The sequence below is a fragment of the Heterocephalus glaber genome, unplaced genomic scaffold, assembly GCF_053883595.1.
Source record: "Heterocephalus glaber isolate CG9 unplaced genomic scaffold, H.glaber_assembly_v1.0 deba00000331, whole genome shotgun sequence".
NCBI lineage: Eukaryota > Metazoa > Chordata > Mammalia > Rodentia > Bathyergidae > Heterocephalus > Heterocephalus glaber.
Window position 1 is genome coordinate 44,089,981 of NW_028258142.1, and position 21,048 is coordinate 44,111,028.

Genomic DNA, 21,048 nt, shown 5'->3' on the forward strand with positions numbered 1-21,048 from the left:
TCTTCTGCTGTTCTTTTTGCTTTTTAGCTTTCCCTCCCCACTCTCCCCAACCTGGCTCCCACCTCCCACATACCAACCCAAGAAATGAGTTTCCTCTTCCAGCCAAGAGGCCCAGCTCCACCCAGCTGAGAAAGGGAATGGCCCCTTGGGCAGGAGTGGGAACAGCACAGAACCACAGCATCCAGTCTCCCAGCAGCCTTTTCTCCCATGGCCCGAGTAGCCAGCCCAAGCCTGGAGTAGAGCCCAGCATGAACCTTGGGGGAAAGCCAGCCCTACCCACCTGCCTCTCAGCTGCTTTCGCCACCTCTCTGTCCTGCCACCCCTCTCTGTCTGCCCTGCTCCTTGCTACCCTTCTGCCATTCAGTGATTCCCCTCCCACCCATCCCCAGGCCCCCAGAGCTGGGCATTGTTGAGGAGCCAGGAGGAGACTGACTGGTCCCTGCCCTCAGGAAGCCTAAGCTCTGAGCCCAGATGGAAATCACAGCTACTGAACTGCAGTGAGCTCTGCGAGGCACCGAGCAATGAAGCCATCAGGAAGGCAGAGGAAAGACAGACTGGGCAGAGGTGCGGGGCTGGGACGGGGAGAGGTGAAGGACAGGGAGCGAGGTGGCAGGAGGCTTTGGGATAAAGGAGGGCTGGCTGGAGACCACAGAGGGAGGGTCTGTGCTGGGGGGGGGCTCTGGCCGTTCTGAGGAGGGGGCCTTATGTGTCATGGTAGGCTGTGAGAAGACGATGGTGGGAGTACAAAAGTGCAGCTTTCTGGAAATTCACCTGGTGAAAGGGTGATAGATGGGAGAAAGCAGACGGGAAGGTCCAGGAGTGTAGTTTTCAAGTAAAATACAGGATGCCCCCTGAAATCTGAGTTTCACACAAACAGTGGATCCTTTTTCGTGTATGTTCCACAAATTGCATGCTGTATGTCTCATGTAATATTGGGATATTCTTATATTTTAAAAAGTATTCAGTGCTCACCTGAAATTCACACTAAACCAGGCATCCTGTGTTTTTCTTTATTAAATCTGGCAACTGTATCCAGGAAACTCTAGATCTCCTGCTGGATGCTCCCACATCCTCACACCTCTCCCCTCCATTCCTTCCTAGTCCCTGTCCTTCCTCTTCTTCATCCTCCTCCTCTATCCCATCCTTCTGGGGCTAGATTCACTCACCAGTCTCTGAGAACAGAGGAGTGCAGTCCCCAGAAAGCCATCCATGGAACCGGAGCTGAGTCTGCCACAGTTTCCAGATTGGCCCCCAGATTCTGGGGCTGTGCAGAGAAAGAGGGAGCCTGTGTTAGCCAGGTAACCTAGGTCTCAGCTTGGAAGTGGAGAGTGGAGAACATACAGCAGGGAGAAGCAGCAGGAAGCACATGTTAACACATTTCCAAGTTGAAGACAAGCTTTCTAGGACCATGAAGGCCTTGAGGACTCAGGGTTTGTTCCCTAGAGTAGTGAAGATCTTGCACAGCTGTCCCCTCCACTCTGGCAGCTTCCCTAGGAAACCTGTGGTCCTTTGATGGCATGGAGTTGTTCCAGCAGCTCATTTCTGTTTGGGTGTGGAGAAACAGAAAAAGATAAGGTACACCCCTCCTCCATCTGATTGGTATTTTCCCTTATAAATTACAGCGATGTACGTAAAAATAACAGAGAATCAGTAACATTTGCTCTTGAAGTCTCAAATGTTATGTCAGTGAGAAGAAAACTGCCAGGAGTCCAGGAAGCTTAGGGGCATGTGGGCTCTGCCAGGCTGAGTCTCCAGCTGCTTCCCACCTGGGTCCATGGGCGCTGTCCCTGCAGGTGCAGCCTGAGTTTTCCAAGGCCCAAGGTCTTAGCTACGTAAGCCATTGGCCCATGTCAGTTCTCCCGGACCAAGATTGCTTTCCTGCTTTTCATTGAAATCACTCTCTGTACACTTCTGCACTGCCTCTTTCTTCTGTTATCAAATGCTAATGCTAAGCATCTGTCCTTAAAAAAGGACGGTCCCCCACAGCCCAGCCAGTGGCTCCTCCTTAAGCCCCTTCAGTTCTCTGGCTCACTTCAGCCGCTACTCTCCCAGAGACCTGTCCCATGAGGCCTAGCTCCAGCGCTCACTCATGGGGAAGCCATTGAACGCTGTGAGCTTCGGTGACCTCATTTATGAAATGGGTGTGTTATGCTCTGAGGTCCCCTGAGGTGACCTCTAGTAGGGGCTTTCTCTGAGCAGATTCTCCTGAAGTAGCACAGTTCCTTTGCCATAAAAGTGGTCTTGTGTTAAAGTGGATCTCCAAAGGCTGCACTCACTCTTGATAAGCGTTAGCATAATTGTTAGCATAATCAGAACCTTCCAGTGGCCTTCATGAGGATATGTGCAGCACAGATGGTTCCTGTATTGGGAGACAGGTTGGGGGTAGGAGGACACACACCAGGAGGGCATCCCATCTGGGAGGCTTCCCACAGTGTCTGGGAGCCAGGGGCTTCCAGAGGTTGGAATGGGAATGAGGCAGAGGATCTGGGGGAAGAGGGACTGTCCTGGGAACTGTCAACACGGGAGAGGACACCCAGGACCCTGCCAGCGTGGTCTCCAGTCTGTGGACAGGCACTGCTTGCCCTGACTGCTAACCAGTTAACAGATCTACACGGGGAAGAAATATTCCCCTAAATCTAGAAGGCCCAGGCTTCTAGAGGCCTTGAAACTCTCCTGGGAAGCTGGGCTTCCCTCCAGAACCTTCTAGGACCTGCCACACCTAGTGGCTCTCCTCCCTCCTGTACACCAGCCCCCAGATAGCCACTCCAGCCCCGTCTGTCTTCCTCCTTCTACTCTCTGTTTCGCTTGTTTTCTTTTCTGCAGAGCCAGGCAGCCCAGGTGTGAAGGTAGAGTATGTGCCCATGGCACCAGTGTGCAAGTGGAGCGATAAGGGTACAGCTTGTCTCCCAGTCAGGCTGCCTTGTCCTGACAGATAGGTTTTAGTTTGACCATCCCCATAGTCTGGGGAGAGCAGTATAAACACTTCTGAAACCTGTAGTAGTCTGCTAGGCACTTGACTTTAACCATCAGACATACAGGTCAGTAGAGAAGGATGGCTGGGGGGGACGACAGGAGGAGTTTGGAACAATGATGGGAGGCTAATTGCCAATTGTGCATAATCCTCCATCTTTTGTATTTAATTTGGTATGAAGATCTTTACAGATGTTGGTTTTGTTGCTCTGGACCTGGCTCTGACCAGTTATGCTATCGCTCATGTGTACTCGTGTCCACACACATGCAAAAGTGAGATGCGTGCACACAACTCTTGCTCACCTTCGATGGTACATGGCTGCACAAGCAAATTGAGCAAAGCAGGAAGGAGACAAGAGCCTGATGGGTGGTGGCAGTGTTTGGGTTTGGGGAGGAAAAAATGGAGAAAGAGCCACCAGGTGGGGAGAGAGAGATGTGTCTCTTAGAGTGAAGCTGCAGACAGTTCCAGGATACCACAGATGATCAATCAAGACAACAGCTCCTGTTTCATTTGGGGCCTGGGCTTACCTACATCTGTCTAGTCGCACACCCCAGGGATAGGCTGGGTATCTCACCCAGATGAGTTTCGTGTAATTTGCAGGATTTAAGTCTGTTTTACAGGGTAAAGATCTCTGAAGTTGAATGAATTCAAGGAAGTATTAGATGAAACAGTTACAAGGATTTCTTTCCTGGAGAACTTGGAGAGGGGATGTTGTTTAATGCTCCCTGAACTGGCCCAGAGGGGCCTGGCTCCAAGCCTACTTGACAGAAGCCCCTTTCTCAAGGGCCAGGTAGGGCCTGTTTGGAAAATGCTGATTTAAATTGTGGTCTTTATGAGGAGATGCATTCCCCAAACTTGGCTTCTAAACTCATTTTGGGGATATAGCCAGTCTCCATCTGGGGGATTTCCTGTTGTCTGGGAGCCACCACAGTAAGATTTGTCTTAGAAGGTTGGGAGGAGTGAAGGTCTGGAAAGCAGTTCTGCAGACCCTGAGTACATAGAAGGCTCTCAGCTATTATTTCTAACAATGCTGTTTTACTAACAGTGTTAATGTCTACCATTATAGTTATTAAAGACGTATTGAAGGGTTGGGGACATATCCGTCGGTGCATGACTACTCCAGGGAAAGAGCCCTGCTTCCACGGCGTGGAATTTTACATCCGTGAAAGGGGCTCCTGACATTCCCTGGGTGTGAGGTGATGGGTTAATGCGAGTGGATGTGGATTTACCCGCGTCGGCCGGCCGTGCCACCTCGGGCAGGAGCGGGAGTGGGGCCGGAGGGGCTGCGAGGACCCAGCCTCTGGCCCTCCGCTCTCGGCAGGGCGCACTGGCGCGGGGGGGGGGGGGGGGGGCGGCCGGAAACGGCGGTGGAGATGCTTTCTTGAGGTGCCTCCCCTCCCGCCCCCTCGCACTCCTCTCTCTCCCCAGGCCGGCACCCCGTGCCCTCCCGCTGCCAGGCCCCCTCCTGTGAGGGAGGACAGTGTCCAATAAACTCCTCCACCCGCAGGTGTGTCCGCCCTCTCCCATCGAAGGAGAGGGCAGAGGTGGCGGGGGCCAGCCGGGGTGGGGGCGGGCGCTCTCTGAGCCCCGCTAGGCCAAGGGCGCCCCCTGGGGGAGCAGGCGCCCGGAGAGGGCCGCTACCCAGAGCCGAGGTGTGGCCCGGCAGCGGGGTCGCGCAGGTCCGCGAGCTGGGGTCTTGGAACGCCCAGCCCGGGAGGGGACCTCGCACGCGGGAGGAGGGGGCGCTGGGGCTGGGCCGGGGCGGGCGTGGGGGAGGAGCCTCGAGCTCCGCCCCGCCCCCGCTCGACCTTCTCTCCCACACCTCCCACCGGGAGCGGCCCCGTGGAAACCCAGGCTCTTGTCCCTCGTGTCTCGCCAGGCTTCGTGAGCTTCGACAACCCGGCCAGCGCGCAGACCGCCATCCAGGCCATGAACGGCTTCCAGATCGGCATGAAGAGGCTCAAGGTGCAGCTGAAGCGGCCCAAAGACGCCAATCGCCCGTACTGAGCGCCGGCGGGAGCGTCCCCCGGGGGAGACCAGGACTCGCACAGGTAACCGGGGCGGCCAGGGCGTGGGGACGGGAGGTTTGGGAAGGGACTCCAGACAGACCCGCCGCCTTCTTGGGCCTCCGTGGGCCCGACCCTCACTGATGCCTTGGACCCGATGCGCCCGGCTCAGCCTGCTCCTTACCCAGTGCCTACAGGACAGGAGCAGAGCTGTGGTCATCCTGGCAGAAATGGGCACGATCGTCCCCCTTGCCCCGGGCCAAGGGACATGAGTGAGGGAACTGTCTGGGAAGGTGAGGTGAGCCTGTGCCTGTGCCTCAGGTCTCCACTGGCAGTCCTTGGTTGCCCCTTGGGCGGCAAGCTCAGCCCCTGAAGAGAGCTGTAGCCATGGGTTGGGGCAATCTCCTAGACTCTCTGGCGCTCTGCTGCCTGGTCCTGCCAGGAGGGCTGGCAGCCTTTACACCCCTTACCCCTAACCCTGCAGTTGCCCATAGCTCAGTCGGGGCCAAGAGGCAGGCAAAGGGAACTTTAGCAGGAAATAACAGTCTGGGACAAAAGTTAGGGGGGTGATGAAATCCCTTTCCCTGCATGTTATGTGGGTCATGATGGGTGGGTGGTTGTCACCTGTCTGCTCAGGCAGGGACCTGCCTAGCAGCTGAAGACAGCTGCTCCTCTTCCTGGCCATGTGTTCTGGGCAAAGCAGCTTCTGAGAAAGTGATAGGAGATGTTCCATTTGTTTAGCAGTACTGTGCTTTAGGTTCTGTGTTAGGTGCTCAGAATGCTGCAGTGCACTTAGATGGCATTTAGCGATGGTGCCTTCAGGCTCCCCAATCCAAGACTGTTGGAAACTGTAACAGAAGGAAGGTGCTGAGAAGAGGTGGAAGAGCTTCTCAAGGTAGGCTGCAGACAGAACAGGCTGTTTGCTCCTTGAGTTGCGAGCAAGAGAGGAGAGTCAAGAGAGGAAATGGCTCAAAAAAGCAGCTAAAAGACTGGACAGTACCTCAGGCTAATATAGGGTGTTTATAAATGATGGAGCCTGAGCCAGAGTCATAATGCTTAGAAGGGCAGGGAAACCTGAGCAGGAGCTAAGGGGACCAGCCACAGCAGGGGATAAAGAGGTAGTAAGGAGGGGGATCCCAGGTCCAGGTGGCCATCTGCACTGATGGAGCTGGAAACACAGTAGGTTGGTGGTAAAAGGCAAAGTCAAGATCTGAGTGGGTCAGATATGGGGAGGAGAGGGGCCCAGGCAGGGCAGCCATGGGGAACACAGTTGGCTTTAGTTCTTTTTTGGGGGAGATGGGGATTGAACTCAGGACCTTGCGCTTGCAAGGCAGGCGATGGAACCACTGAGCTAAATCCCCAGCCCTTGGCTTTAGTTCTTAAAAGTGATGCCCCCGCTGGGGGCTAGGGAGAGACCAGGTCTCTTCCTTATTGGTTTCTAGTCTTGTCCCTGGGGCTGCCCCTCTGGCTGCTTGGTGCATCATTGTCTCATGTTAAGATGGGAGTTTCTCCAAGAAATCTGTACCAAGAAACAGGAGAAGGAAGAGTGGGCAAAACCGTGGATATATAACAAGGTCCACACCCAGCAGGCAGAGCATTCCAACCCTGGACCTGCTCAAGTCAGAGATTGGCTTCCAAGTTCCCTGTCATACCACCAAGTTGACTTGTACACACTGGGCTCCAACACTAGCATTGGTTCCCAGACTCTGAGCACTAAGGTTCTGTGGTTGGAGAAAGCACTAAGAGAACTCAAGTGGGAGTCCTATCTCTGTAGCTCTAGGCTTTGGCTTGAGTGTGCTTTTGCACCATGTCTGGTGTGCGCTTCGCAGGCATGGGTGTTCCCTTGTGACCTATGTGGGATAGGGCTGTCGCTTTGGCTTTTGGCCCTATCTGGTTAGAACTTAGTTGTTTTAGGATCTTGTGTCTGAATTGGTTCAGCCTGGCCATAATTCCGCATCTAGGTCAGTGAGTTGGAGCTTCTCCCACCTGATCCAAGCTTCCCTGTGCTGGTCACTGACCCCATTGGCACTTCCAGTGCTCTGCTCTGTGAGGTGCCCCAGAGGCTGTCACACAGAGATGCAGCTGCATCTTAATGAAGAGCATAGCCAGCTGTGTATGTGGGGGGAGTTTACAAGAGGTTTCTTGGGGGATTAATGGATATGAGGCTGCATTGTGTGTCTGGGGCCACATGTGTGGAAGCCATGAGGGTATGTGTAAGAAAGTTCCCTACATTGAGCTTTGGGGAGAGAGACTGTATGTTTTCTGTGTTGAGTCCAAGTACCCAGGACAGTACCTGGCACTGAGGGCCAGGTGGACTAAAGCTGGGGGAGGGAAAAGGAGCAAGCAGAGTAGGAAGGAATGAATGCCCATGATGTGCCCAGAACTGGTGTGGAAGGGAAGTAGAAGAATCCTCAGGGTGTCCTTTAGTTGCAGTTACCACAGCTGATACTGGCAACAACACTCTCCTAGGTTCCTTTAGGCCTCCTTCTCATGCCAAAGGGACCTGCCAAGTGGGCACCCTGGGTAGATCTGAGAGGTTTTGCAAGGGTTGGAAATGCAGATTAGAGTGACATTTTAAGGACTTTTTGGGCATGTGATGGAGGCCCTGGTCTGAGTAAAGGAGAGCTGGTGTTGGAAGAAAACAGAACCCAGCTTGGGGGCAGGCAGGGCAGGGGTCTGTAGAGGAAGGGAGGCTGGGAATGTTTCTGTGAAAGCTGAGCTGGAGGCCAGCTGTGGGCTCAAAATAGAATCACTGGTCAGCTACTGCCCAGCTTATCTACTGTTTCATTATAAGACCCCAGGTTTCCCTTCCACTCTCCTGGAGGGAAAACAAAACTGACAGTGGAAGTCCACTGTATGGAGGCCTGGGAGATGGACTGGAAACCCTGTGAATGAGTCTAAGGCACAGAGGCTTTGGCACAGACTTCAGGGCTACAGAGGAACAGAGAATGATGGGGAGCAAGCTCACAGATAGCCATGAGACATGGCAGAGCTGGAGGCCCTGATTCGGAGGCAGAGGACCATGAAATGAGGATCAAGGGAGAAGGCAGCACAAAGCTGAGCAATTTGATGATGGCTGATAGAGAAGGGAGCTCATTCTTAGCCAGGAGGACTCCACCTACAGAGAAAAGTCAGGGCCTACCAACTGGGGAGACAGTCTGGAAAGATGGAGGTGGAACAGTGGAGGGGCAAAGGGGTAGAGGAAGAATGAGGACAAGGAGCCCTTTCTGGCGGACCTACTCTGCAGAACACCTTATAGCCCTCCACATGGTCCTTTTATGTGCCAGAGCCTTCCAAGGGCTTCATGGGCCCAGTTTGGCCACCTTTTGGACAAATCAAAGGATGTGAACCAATGATGTGAAATCAGTAGTGCCCAGCTTTGTTTAAAGAACTCCAAGACATCAATGTAATTTACTCTAAATCTGAAAATGAAACATCTTCATTTTTGGAAGGTTCTGAGGAAAGAGGTGTGAGCAGAGTGGAAGGGGAAGGATCATACCATCCCACTGTGGGTGCTCATGTCGCCTGGAGACACTCTTCCCTAGGGTGGGTTCCAGGTGGCATCCATAGGTGGGAGGGCTGAGCTGCTGCCCCTGTGGACCCTACAGCAGAGTGTCTCAGGGACACAATTCACCTTGCTGGGCCTCTGACCTGTTCAGCCAATCAGGGCCACTGATTGGCTCCCTTGGCTGGTGCTCAGGCTGAAGTCACAAAAAGCAAAGCTGGGGTGGTACGGAGAGCTCTGCATCTGGGGGAGAAAGAATCCAGGGTGTTAACAGAGCTTGCTCCCTGAGATCTGCTTGCCAGCCACGGTGGTTTGAGGGGCTGTTTTATTTTTTTCCTGGCCCCCTTGCTAAACCGCCTGTGCCCGCCTCCTCTTCCCAACGCATGATGGATGCCCTTAGTGGCCCTGTGTGAGGTTCTGCTGCTGTTCACAGTGTATCATGTGTCTGCATCAACAGCTGTGTGCGTGTATGTGTGTGTGTTGATGTGCCCATGTCGTCTGTCGCTGGCTTCATCCTTTGAGTTCTTTTCAGTTTCCTTATGATTTGACTGCGTTCTCTCATCAGAGCTTCTAGATTGATGCTGTGGTCTGGTGCTGTATAAATATTTTTCTTTTAATTTTGTTTTAACTTCTTCCTTGCCCTTCTTCACCCTCAACCCAACTCTCCTTTCCCCACCACACTCCTGACCCCACCCAACCTGCCCCTGCCTCTTCCCTCCCCCTGCCCAAACTCTCTTGTCCTCTCTCTCTCTCTCTCTCTACATATATAAATATATATATAAATCTTTTCTTCTTTTGTCATTCAATCAAATTCCAACAACCCAACCAGGGCCAGTCAAATCCACCACAGTCTCGCGCTGAGCTAGGAATAAAGTTCACGTAATCACATGAGAGTGGAGAAAAGTCCCCCATCCGTAAGTTCAAATCAACTCAAAGTTCACAGTGTGACATGATGGCGTCATGTAACAAGGCTAAGAATCGGTTGCATGACAATTGCCGTCAAGTTTCGTGGAGGTGCTGTGATTGGAGCGTTTTTCTTGGATGTTGTATCCGTTGATGATTGGCCAGTCATGATCACACGTGCATTTTCTTGACTTTTGTGCTGCCACAATCTTTTTTGCTGTGCTCATTTTCGTTTTGTTCTTGGTGCTTGCAGTGGTTTTACTTTCTGTTGTTTGGTTTTTCTTGTTCAGCATTTTTTTATGCTTCTCTAGATGTCACTTAGATAAAAAAAAAAAAAACTAAAGAACAAAAATTTAGTAAAAATAAAGATGAATTCCTGAATTACAAACATGGGATCATTTAACTATGCAAACCATTATTTTTTTTCTTAAAAATAAGGAAAACATCTTAAAAATATCTATGCGTGGTTGATTTACTTGCACTTGAAAATATTGTGATTTTATTTTTTTCTAGAAATTTGGGGGCCTTTTTCAATTGACATTTTCCTAGGTCTGGTCTTTTTCCAGTTAGGCTATTTTAAATCTCACCTCAAAAGAAAAAACCAAAACCAAAATATCTACAGTAACAAAATGATAAAAAAAAATTCTAAACCAAAAAAAAAAAAGAAAAAAAAAAAAGTAGAGTAAAAGCCAGAGGCCTCTGACAGAGAGCCTGGTAACAATTGTAAGGTTTGTATTATAGCCACTTCTGCTAAATTCAATGCGGGGAGGGGAGGTGGGGGCTTGGGGGCTTGGGAGGGCTTTTTTGGTTGGTTTGGAAGAAACAGTACTGACAAAAGCAAAATGCACCTTTTTGTTTACAACTGAAAAAGGGTCCTTGACAAGTGTTTTTTAATTTTATTATTATTTTATTTGGTGTTGTAATTGTTTAGACTGCTGTGTACGGTTTGCTGTTTGTTGAATCAACAGTGTGAAAAACCTGCCAGCATGGATTGATATACGCATGACTTTGTCCCCTCAACTGGGGGCTTTGCAGTTCTAACTTTCTTGATGTAACCAGTCACCCCATGTATAAGTGGAAGCTGCTTGCTAGAATGGAGATGAGTCTCATTTGTTAATTCACAACAATTAAGCATTTGCCTTCTGATTCTAGTCAGATCATGATTTTTTTCTTAAAAGCAAAACAAAATACCAAAATGCCACCATTCCAAACAAAAATCAAGAACTGTCTGAGTTAATTTATTTAAGATTGATAATTAAATCTGTTCTGACCTTTTTTAGGTTCTCCTGTCCATTCCCTCGAAGTACTGAATTTCCTGTAAATTCCCTGGCATGTATGAGAAAAGTCTTATGCATGTGTGTATGTGTGTATCTATACATATACATATACACATATCCATGTATACCCACATATGTGCAGGTGAATATATTCTACATATATATCCAGATACATATATATATATATACAGCCTCGCAAATCATTATTGACTTCCGGGAAAGAAGTGGTTGGCTGGAAACTGGGAAAGGATTCTGCAAAATTCAAGTCAAGGCTCTGTCTTCTTTCTTTTCCTCAAACTGGGGAGGAGTGGGTAAGGTATATAGATTTTTGCTCTCTTGTTTGCTGGGCTTCTGTATACATATTGTATCTGGGCTAGATCCCTCAGGGAAAAGTTTAATTATGAATTCATATCCCACAGTCCCAAATTCTTCCCTTAGATCTAGACATCCCCCAATCCAGAATGCTAAAGGAACCCAAATCAAGAACTCTCCCAACAACTAAACCTCAGCTATTCCCGTCACCACTAGAAACCCAGTGGTTTCTTACTCTGAATAGAAGAGCAAATTTCTTCTGACTGTATCATGATCATGACTAATTCTCATATTGGTCTCTCTTCCTTCCCTCCTGCCATCCCCCAGAGTTCCCATCCTACTCCCCCAAGGCAGGTTCCTATTGGTGTTTGATTGCATTTGTGTTTTCTCTTTTGGCTTAATCAGCCCTGATTTTCTTCATTTTAGGGCAGGATGCTGAACGGGCTACATTAAAAAAAAAAAAAAAAAACCTCTTTCTCTCTCTATTTATAAATGAGAACTGTTGGATGACACCTTTGACATATCAGCCAATATCAGTCAAGCTGAAGACTCCAGACACTCTGTGTGACTGTAACATTTCTTCAAGGAAAGTATAGCGTCTATGGAGTTCAGAGGGCACGTGTTTGGGGAAAAAATATACATGACATAAAGAAGACGACGACGAAGAAAAATGAGAAAACAAAAACACAAAAAAGGCAACTTTAAAACAAAGTAACGTGAGACCAGACGGGGAGGCTGAAGGGCTGGGCACTGGGAGGAGACGCTGCTGCTCACCGAACCCTGGGCTTTTCCAGCCTGTGGGCGCCTGAGGCAGGCGGGGCAAGCGTGCTGTGGGGCCTGGTCCCGGGTGAGGCCAGGAGGCCGCCACTGAGCATCTCTGTCATTCCTTTAGCTATTTAGGGACCAAAGGACCAAACTTTTTATTGCAGATGTGTAGCTCTATGTCAAATAGAGGGGGAATGGAGAACCACCTCCTTCCTGCCTCCTGGCTGTTCTTGTAACAGCCTAGAGCGATTCTATGAAAAATGTAATAAAAAAAAACTTAAAAAAAAACAAAAAAAGAAAAAAAAGAAAAAAAAGAAAAAATAATAATGCTTCAATGCTTTTGAAACAGCAAGATACTAGTTCTTTGATACTTTGAGAGGCGCTTTGATTACCCTCATTGAAGTCTATGACACTTTCCTATGGTTTTCTGTATTATATGTCTGGATGGAGCTGTTAAGATGAACACATTGCTGGATGTTTGGGGAAAGCAACAAAAGTATTAAAACTCATTAACTGTGAAGTGTGAGAACACGGGAGGGAAACAAACTTCCAAGGCAAGGTAATTGTGAAAAGTCTGTAAATGCTTCTCTTCCCCCTCTTAAAATCATAATAGTTGTACAGAATTTTAAAAAGGAAAAGTTTAAAATACCTATATAATAGAAGAAAAATTAGAGGAAAGCAAAAAATAAAAAAAAATAATAAAAAAGGAAAAAAAAAACCTATAGAAGTTAGCGTTACTGCTAAAATCCCAGATGTTGTAGGACTGTACTTTTGTAGAGTTTAGACTGAGCATCAATCCCTTCTCCCCTCGAGTGCTGTCGGACGCCGTCGTCCCGAGGGCCAGGCCGGCCTCTCCCAGACCTGCAGGCTGCGCGCCACGGGCCAGGAAGGGCCCCTCGCCGGCCGCCGCTGCCGCCCGCGCCTCTCGCTTTGCCCCGGGAGGGGAGCCGGGAGCCGCGCTCGCTCGCTCGCTCGCCCGCCCGCCTGCCTTCCGCAAGCCCTCGACACCTCCCGCTTCACTCGCCGCCTTCCATGCTTGTTCCAGAGACTTTCCGGGCAAGGGAGAACTGGGAACTTTCATCTTAAAACAACTAGACAACACACACACACACAAAAACCTTAAAAAAAAGAGAGAGAGAAAAATAAACAATCTTTGAAGAATTTCTGAAACTGTTTACAAGGAATTTTGAAAAACAGGGATGTTTAAATGATGCCGGCTCTGTTTTTCTGTAAATAAATTTGCATATTTTGTAGGACTTTTAATTGTAATGATAGAGAAAAAACAAGGAAAACTATTTAATGAAAGCACGATATTTATCTTTGGTAAATGACTTTAGAGCAGTTAAAGACATTGCTTAAAAACTCAGAATCAGAAAAAACACTGAATTATTTAAGAACACATATATTTTAAAGTATATCATATTTATTATAATTTATTTGCACCGTTGGGAAGACTTGTTTTGGCATTCTGCCTCAATAACTTCTCATTGATGTCCAATTCATCTGGAGGCCAGAGGGACTTGCGGACCTATCATTTTTTTTCTTTTTTTCTTTTAGAAGAACAAATTTCTGGTTCCTCTCAGGCCTTCTGTCTTTCCTTTCTGTCAATTTTGTTATTGTTGTTGTTGTTGTTTTAATTTTCTTTTTCTTTTTCTTGACTCCTCCTTTTAGGATGTCCAAATGTTGTAAAAACAAAACAAAACAAAACAGCTGCAGTTCAGTACAACTGCTCTTTTCACACTCAACTCCCTAAAACTCCTTGTAACCTTCTGTAACTATTGGATGACGCTTTCTCCAGCTTAGCCCTAAATAAAGCACAGTTTAAAAAAAAAAACAAAAAGACTCCTCTTCATAGTTCTCTGCCTCTCGGATTCTGATCAGCGCTGCCTCATGCCCCAAGTTTCTCCCATGGGAAGTAGCTGTGGTCTTCTCCCTCCCAGAATTCCTCATCTCCTTGGGCCCTTGGTGTGACCCTCAGCCCTGGGGCTCCTTCAGGGTGGTGATGGGAACAATAAAAGGAAGTCTTGTTCCATCCTGTCAAAAGTCTCTCAACTGCCACGTGTCTCTGAAAGTCCCTATAACAAACCCATTCTTTTGAGTGTCTGTGTAGAGATGGCCACAGTGCCCAAACATTACAGGATTCGCCTTTCTTCTCTGACAGGAGGAAAGCAAGGCCACCTGGACTGAAGGCAGACCAAGAGTTGGGGTGGGGATGTAGAAGAGGGAAGGGAACATGAAGGAGATGAGGGAGCAGTTCCTGATCTGCCTCCAAGCCTTTTGTCCTTGGTCCTGAAGGTTCCATTGCTTGGACACTTTGCTTTGGTGGAGAAAACTGAGAATTCTGGATGGTGCCCTCTGAGTCAGTGTCCCGGGAGAGGGTTGTGGAAAGAGGCCCTCTAGGCCCTGATCTAGGGAACTTCCTGGAGTTTGTCCACACACACATAGACATGACAGAAATGTTCAAAGTTGAGAGAAGAGTATTTCTAGGAAGGAGAATATGAGGCAGGACCTAGTGAACAGAAAGGGCTGTCTTCTGAGGTGGGAGGCAGAACAAATGTGTTCCATCCACATACCTTCATCAGGCCTGTTCCGGCAGAGACCTTCCACCTACCCTTTGCCCCCAGCCTTCAGCCCTGCAACCTGGTCTAGGGGTGGCAGGTCCTCTCCAAGGATCTCTTTGTCACTCTCCAGGCTGAAGGATAGGGAAGCTGTGAGGTTTTAGATGCCTTGGGGAGAGAAGCTTGGGCAATCAGGGCTTCTATCTGGGCCCTCTTCCTGAAGGGGCTTGGTGTTGAGCAGAGCTCACCTAGCTGCCAAGCAATACCTGGACCCCCTGTTTTACCCTGTCCCCCATTCTGACCTCCCAGGGCCAGGGGGCCAAACCTGTGAAGTGTCTGCCTGAAGAGAAAAGAACTTTCCCTCTCAGCAAATTCAGGTGGGCCTTCAAGCCTTGACCTCAATGTGGAGATGGTTCTGAGAGAGAGGCACTGTCCCTTACATTAATCCCCCCTTCTATGACCCCCAGGCTGTGAGCCCAGAAGATACCCTGCTCTGCCACCCTGGGGAGTTGGACTTCTTGGAAGTTAGCTTCCAGGGGCTAGATGTCAGCTGGGTGTTATGTGAAGAGCAGAAAGGTATTTCCTAAGGAATTCCTTTGAAGTGAGGGGGGGGCTCTGTAGGTTTTGAGCCTGACTCCAAAACTGGTTTCTGTTGGAGTTTTACAGCTGAAAGCCACTGAACCTGCCAGAGGGTGACTGCCTTACTAACTGGTTATTCTCAGGCCTCAGGGAGCCTCTCCAAACCTCTTCTATTTCTTTGTACCAACCCCCACCCCATACCCTTGTGTCTGGGACACAGGCCGCTCTACTGCTACTAAAGGTTCAGGGACAGTGGAAGCTGCCATCAGAAACGAGCTGAGGAGCTTGTTGGCCAATTTTATCTTTTCTGAGCCTGGCTGACTGAGTAGGGAGATGAAATCATCAGAGCCAGATGTGAATATGCCAGTACTATAAAGTAAACCTGTTTAAAAACCATGCACCAAGTAATCTATGCATGGCACATTTGAGAAGACATGCATCTATTAACCTTTGAGGGGACAGTCACAGATTCCTTGAAAACTCTCAGGTCCCTTTGCACACAATTACAGGGAGCTTGAGGATCCCTGCAGCTTTTCCATCCCTCCCTGGTGAAGAGATTCTGATCTGCTGTGTCAAAAAACCTCAACACATTCTCATCAGTGTCTGCTTATACCCTGGCTTACATTCCTCTGCTAGTGTCCACCTGCAGTGTGTGGTTCTTTCATAGCTCCCCTGATCGGAACAGACCTTTAGTTTGTTATTATAAACTTTTTATTTTAAGCATAATAACCCCGGGTGGGGATACCTGTGTAATGAACCACTGTGTGCTCCTTACCTAGCTTTGGCACCCATCAGTTCATGAATCAGTTTGACACAGACCCTAGGTACCAATTGTTCTATTGGCAGATGCCTCAGTTTCCCCTCTATGTCTTCTGTGCTGCATAGAGGTCTAATGGCTGTGGGGCAGGGTATTTGGCCTCCTTGGCTCACCACAGCCTTCTCTCAGGTCTCTTCAGCACCCCTCCAGGGTGCCTGGACCTGTCCTACTTGCAAAGTACTTTCAGCTCTTCCTCTATCCCTTTGTAATCATAGCTTTTGTCTTTTTTCCCTTTCACCTTCCCATCTGTATAATGCTAATATGAAAAAAAATTTTTATTGAGACATTTCATTTAATAGCTCCCATCCCCTTCTCTATTTTTCTACAGTTCTGGCTTTTGTTCCATTCTGAGCAAGACCACACCCTTTCGCTCCTGCAAAGCACAAGTGGAGTGACTGGAACAGGCCTACCAGGGCTTCCCCACCTCACAGTGCTGCACCGATCTTGTAGGGCTGTTGGTGTCAGTCTGAGCAGATCTGCAGCTCCTCATGGCACAGGGACTGCAGGGCCTGTGCTCACATCACACCAGGATGAGCCCAGATGAACTTTCCCCACTTTGTTGCCTACCTGGTAAGGTGGCTGGAGGGACATGTGAGCAGTGAGCTTAGGGGCCCAGCTCAGCCCAAAGCAACTGCATGAGACTTGGCTATGAATGCCACTTGACCATTTCCCAAAATGGAATCCACCCCCAAACAAAAATTATTAGCTGCCATTGATGTACCACCTCCAACAGACCATTAACTTCTGGCAGTCAGATTTTTAATCAGTGTTGATTCACTGCCTACATAGACAAATTACAGATGACTGAAGGCTTATGCCAAAGAAGTAGGTGTTCTGAAAACACTTTTTAAGTAGTACTAATGGCACAGCTGGAGTAAGTGCACAGCCGACAGTCCCTCCTTCCCATAAAGTTTGCAAGTGTAAGATCGTTACTGACTTTCCCTCCAGTTCCACAAAGTGTCCTCCCTTTTCCTTTCAAATCCTCCCTTTGATTACCTGCTGTCCCCCAAATCTCTGGTCCTCAGTACTCCCAGCTCCCCAAGCCCCCCTTATTAACCTAGCTCCTTTCTCCTGCTGTTCATCTCTTCTGAGAACTCTGACCAACTCCACCTCTGCTTCCATCCTTTTTGAGATCTATGTAGGATTTGGCCAGACTGGGAGAGGGGGTGAATAGGCTAGTGTCTCAGTGTGAGAAGGCGTGGGCTTTGACTCCAGACCAGAATTTGAACCCCACTTCTCTCCACTACCTTCCGTGTCACTCTGGAAATGTTGCTTAACCTCTCTGAGCCTCAGTTTCCTTATCTCTAAGATTGGGGTAATATCACCTCAAAAGTGTGAAGAAGTAAATGAGGTGCAACTCCACACAGCTCTATCCCACCCCAAGGATCCTCTGAGTGAGAAATCCCTTTATACTGCAGGATGATATTTCCTCCTTCCCTCCCTTAATTCCACTTCCTTGACAATTCACATCCCAACCTAAGCATGCTTGAACTTGACACCAGGCCACTTAGGTCATTTTCTGGGACTTTTGTGAGCCAGTGCCACTCCCAGAGAATTCCTGTCATGTTGAAGTGCACACACCTCTGGCTCTCACTGCTCTCTTCCAGGGACCCCAGTTAGCTGCTAATCCCTAAGCTACCTCCACTCTCTGCCCTCTCATTTTCCCAAGAGCATTCCCAAGGCCACTGGGACTGCTGCTGTCTGTAGCCATCCTCTTCCGGGTTCACATGGCCTCAGGCTACGTACTAATTTGGTCTGTGCATTTAAACATTTTTTAATCTTTTTTCTGAATAGGCAACATGTTCTTATACTTCAAAAAGCAGGAAAAAGGTCACCATGGATTCAGTCACCATCCCCTTTCCAGAGGCAGCCAGCATTGCCAGTTGTTCCTGTACCTTGATCATTAAGGGTATAGATGTGGGCTGTGTTGGTGGCGGGAACACAGCTTCATCCCATTTTCATGGGGGAGACAGAGCCAGGCAGTCAGAAGTCCAGGCTGTGGGGTGCTTGGGGACTTCTGACTGAGCAGAGGAATCAGGGCCTCCAGGCACACTCTTGCCATGGGGGATTCTACTCTGAAGCAGCGATGCCGTTATTATTTATGGTGTGCTTGTTCTGTGATGGTCACTGTGTTAAGAGCTGCTTACTTATAATCTCATTTAATGATTGCAAGTGTCATTATCCCTGAGGAAACGGTGGCTCAGAGAGGTTAAAGCCCTTGATGAGGTCACCTGGCTCTGTCTGCAGGGCTGGGCTCCTAGTCTCTATCTCAGGCTTCTCTTGGACTTTCTCTTGGACTTGAAATTTCTCCAGTTGTACGTGAGGCACAATCACACCCCTCCAGCCTTCACTTCATGTCTCCTATCTCCTCTCTTCTTGCTACATTTCCCCCCTTAATAACGCCCTTTAACAAGTCACAATGTCTATATTGACTTGGATGTCAGTCTGTTCCTTCCCTTCTCTCTTTGATTTTCTGAACTGGAACTGGAGTTCTTGAAGGAGTCAGCGACAAGCTACTGAACATATAGCTAGTGGTCGCATAGTTCATCCTCTGTGGTAGGACCTGCTGGGGGTAGGCACTCAAGGGACAGCATGGAGGAGAGAGAAAAAAGAAAACTCCAAAGCTCCAGGTATCTTTTCTTATTAACAAGGAGAGGAAAACAAATAGAAATAAATGCCATACTTACTAATGTTTTCTGCAGCTACTTGAAATTTGAAGATTGTTTGAGCTATACTAGCTCTGTTTCCCAGGACATTGAACTTTGGAGAAAAATCTAAGCAAATTCTTAAAATTGCTGCAAACTGGTTCTCCATTTCTCAGAATAAAGAGACCATAATAACCATCTTCTCCATCTCTCAGAATATAAGAGGGCACATTAGCCATCTCTGAAGGCCCTGCATTCCTCTACTTGAGGTAGGAAAATATCTTTTGTCCTCAGGATCTCCAGTGTGATTCATCTTTGCCATTGCTCCTCTCTCCTTCTCTCTTCTTGGAGCCTGGCTCTGGGGCCAACCTGCTCTTGCTTCCATTCATTGCAGTCCTCTTGGGACCAGAGAAGCCTCCAAAGCAAGGCTCGGACAGGAGGAGGCTCAGGAAGGATGCTCAGGGCTTCAGGTCCTGTCCTTGGACCTTCTTCTTTGGGTTAGATTTGGGTCACATTGATTCTGTCTGCAAATGAAAATTACTGTGAGATAAGGGAGTGCTCAACCAGCAGTTGTAATATCCAGTATCAAGTGCCAGCACCATGCTAAGGATCAAGGTTGAAGAGGAAAAACAGCACACAAACAGCCACCTTCTGGGCACAATGCGAAGTGTGTTATGGTATTCTCTAATCCTGGACATTATTCTTGAAAGTGCTATCACCTTACTTTACAGATGCATAGTCAGAGGCTCGGACAAGATAGATAACTTGTTCCAAGTTACACTGCAAGAAAGTAATGGAGCCAGGATTAAAAAGCATTGACCCTTATTCCCTCATATGAGTTTCCCTGACAAGCAAAAGACAACTGCTGGGCAATGTTGTGGAACTGTGTGGGGGCTCAGGTAGTCCAGGGAAGGGGAAGCAGGTGGCTCAGACTAGGGAGGAGGAGACCTGGGCCAAGTGTTGGATGGTGAGCAGGTATTAAACGGACCTCGTGGTGGGAGACATGGAGCAATAAGGGATCCTGGACCTTCTGAAGAACGGTAAGACACCTTAGGCAGGTGGGGAAGAGAAAGGGCCTTGTTTAAAACCAACCGACTTGCAGATCATCTATCACTGATACCATCCCAATTATCATTGGATGACCCTGGGCCCTTTGGTACAGATAAGTGGAAATGGAGAGTGGAGCTCCCATGTTAAGCTGCAGAGCTGGGGATTGAATCCTGGTCTTCTTGACAGCAGATGCTATGCTTGGAATCACCATATTACATCAGAAGAGGCTCCCTATAAAAGGCATATGCATGACTGAATTGTGGCTCAGAAGCCCCTTTGCTGTATTTCAAGCCTTAAGCAAAGACACACAGCCTTAACTGCAGGACAGAAGAATGGAGTCAAACCTGTCCTGGAAGGGCTCAGTCCTCTCTGGCTTCAGTTTCTTCCTCTGAAAAGTGAGCAGGTGTCTGGGCCTCAAGGATTTGGCCCAACTCCAGTGTGCCCAGAACTTCTGCCAAGAGCTGGGACAGGACAGAATAGAAGAGTGAGGGCAGAGGAGGTACACGATGTGAGTACCCACAGCCCAGCCCTGCAGATGAGAGTCATCTTGCAAGGAGAGGACTCAACACAGTATTTCAGCTACTGCTGCTCTGCTCTGGTTGCTGAGTGACTTAAGGAGCTCTCTGGGCTTAAGGCATCCCTTTGGTAAAAAACTGCTTGAGATTCTGTATCTTCAGCATTGACCTTAATGCCTGACACAGAGCAGGTGTTTGGGAAATTTAATGAATGCAAGAAAAGGTGGGGGAGGGGGAAGGATGTCTTGCATAGGCCCCTTCTGAAACACACTCTACCTGGCACACTCTCAGCAAGGCCTTCCTGGGATGTGGGCATTTGGGGAAGGGTCCCATTGGGGCCCTGAAATTTGGCTTATGGACACACATCCTCATCTATACAGATTGCTGACCATTCAAATTCTTCCTGTCCCTTTAAGCCAGTCCAGGGCCCATGTGCTCCAGGGGACTTTACCTTAAGCTGAACACCTATCCTATCTTTTGCCCTATTGCCATATGGGTGGGGTCTCTTTCACTGGGACCCTGTTTTGTTCAGTGTGTGTAGCTTTCACCCCAGCTGAAGGCCCTGAGGACAAGAAGTGAATTATCTCCTTTTCCTACTTCCCTCCTAGTAGAAAACCAGGCAAGGTCACAGTAGAATATTCGGTTTAAATGCCATGTGCCAAACCATCAGTGGATGATGGAACCAGTGAATGAAAACCAGTATTTCCATAGTCTCAAAGTATCCACTCATGAGATAGTTATACATTATCAAGGGAAAGTTAGTTATTTTACAATAGAGAAACTTGGACAGAACCATTTAAGCAGGTGATCAAAATTACTGTCACATGGAATGTTACAAAGCTATCAAGGATCCCCTGTCTTGAGTCCTGAGGAAGACACAGCATCACTTATTCTTACTAAAAATGTGTGACCTGAATCTAATCAGAAAATACCTGACAAACTCAAATTACAGAATATTCTAAAAAATAAATGTCTCATACTCCTCTAGAGACATGACAACAAAGTGAACTTGTTATCCTGGGTTGGACCCTTGATCAGAATTTGTTGGTTTCCTTTTTTTTTTTTTTTTTAATAAGGGATATTAGTGCAACAGTTGGAAAAATTTAAATATGGTCCATAGGTTAGATAGTGGTATTATCTTTAGT

The 21,048-nt window shown here is 48.4% G+C and overlaps 1 protein-coding gene across 50 annotated transcripts in view; it reads left to right on the top strand.

The window, feature by feature from the left end:
* Window positions 1–12,085, top strand: part of Celf4 (CUGBP Elav-like family member 4) — a 286,009-nt gene extending 273,924 nt beyond the window's left edge. For 18 of the 50 annotated variants that reach the window (XM_087189474.1, XM_087189476.1, XM_087189475.1 and 15 more), the window contains 2 exons: window positions 4,851–5,022; window positions 11,401–12,085. In XM_087189474.1, coding sequence (XP_087045600.1) covers window positions 4,851–4,978 — 128 coding nt within the window. In that variant the 3' untranslated portion in view covers window positions 4,979–5,022; window positions 11,401–12,085. Of the gene's footprint in view, window positions 1–389; window positions 565–4,399; window positions 4,479–4,850; window positions 5,023–9,311; window positions 9,397–11,400 lie in introns of all 50 variants that reach the window. The other 32 variants (XM_021236703.2, XM_021236702.2, XM_087189403.1 and 29 more) reach the window with 7 other exon arrangements.
* The last annotated feature ends 8,963 nt before the right edge of the window (window positions 12,086–21,048 follow it).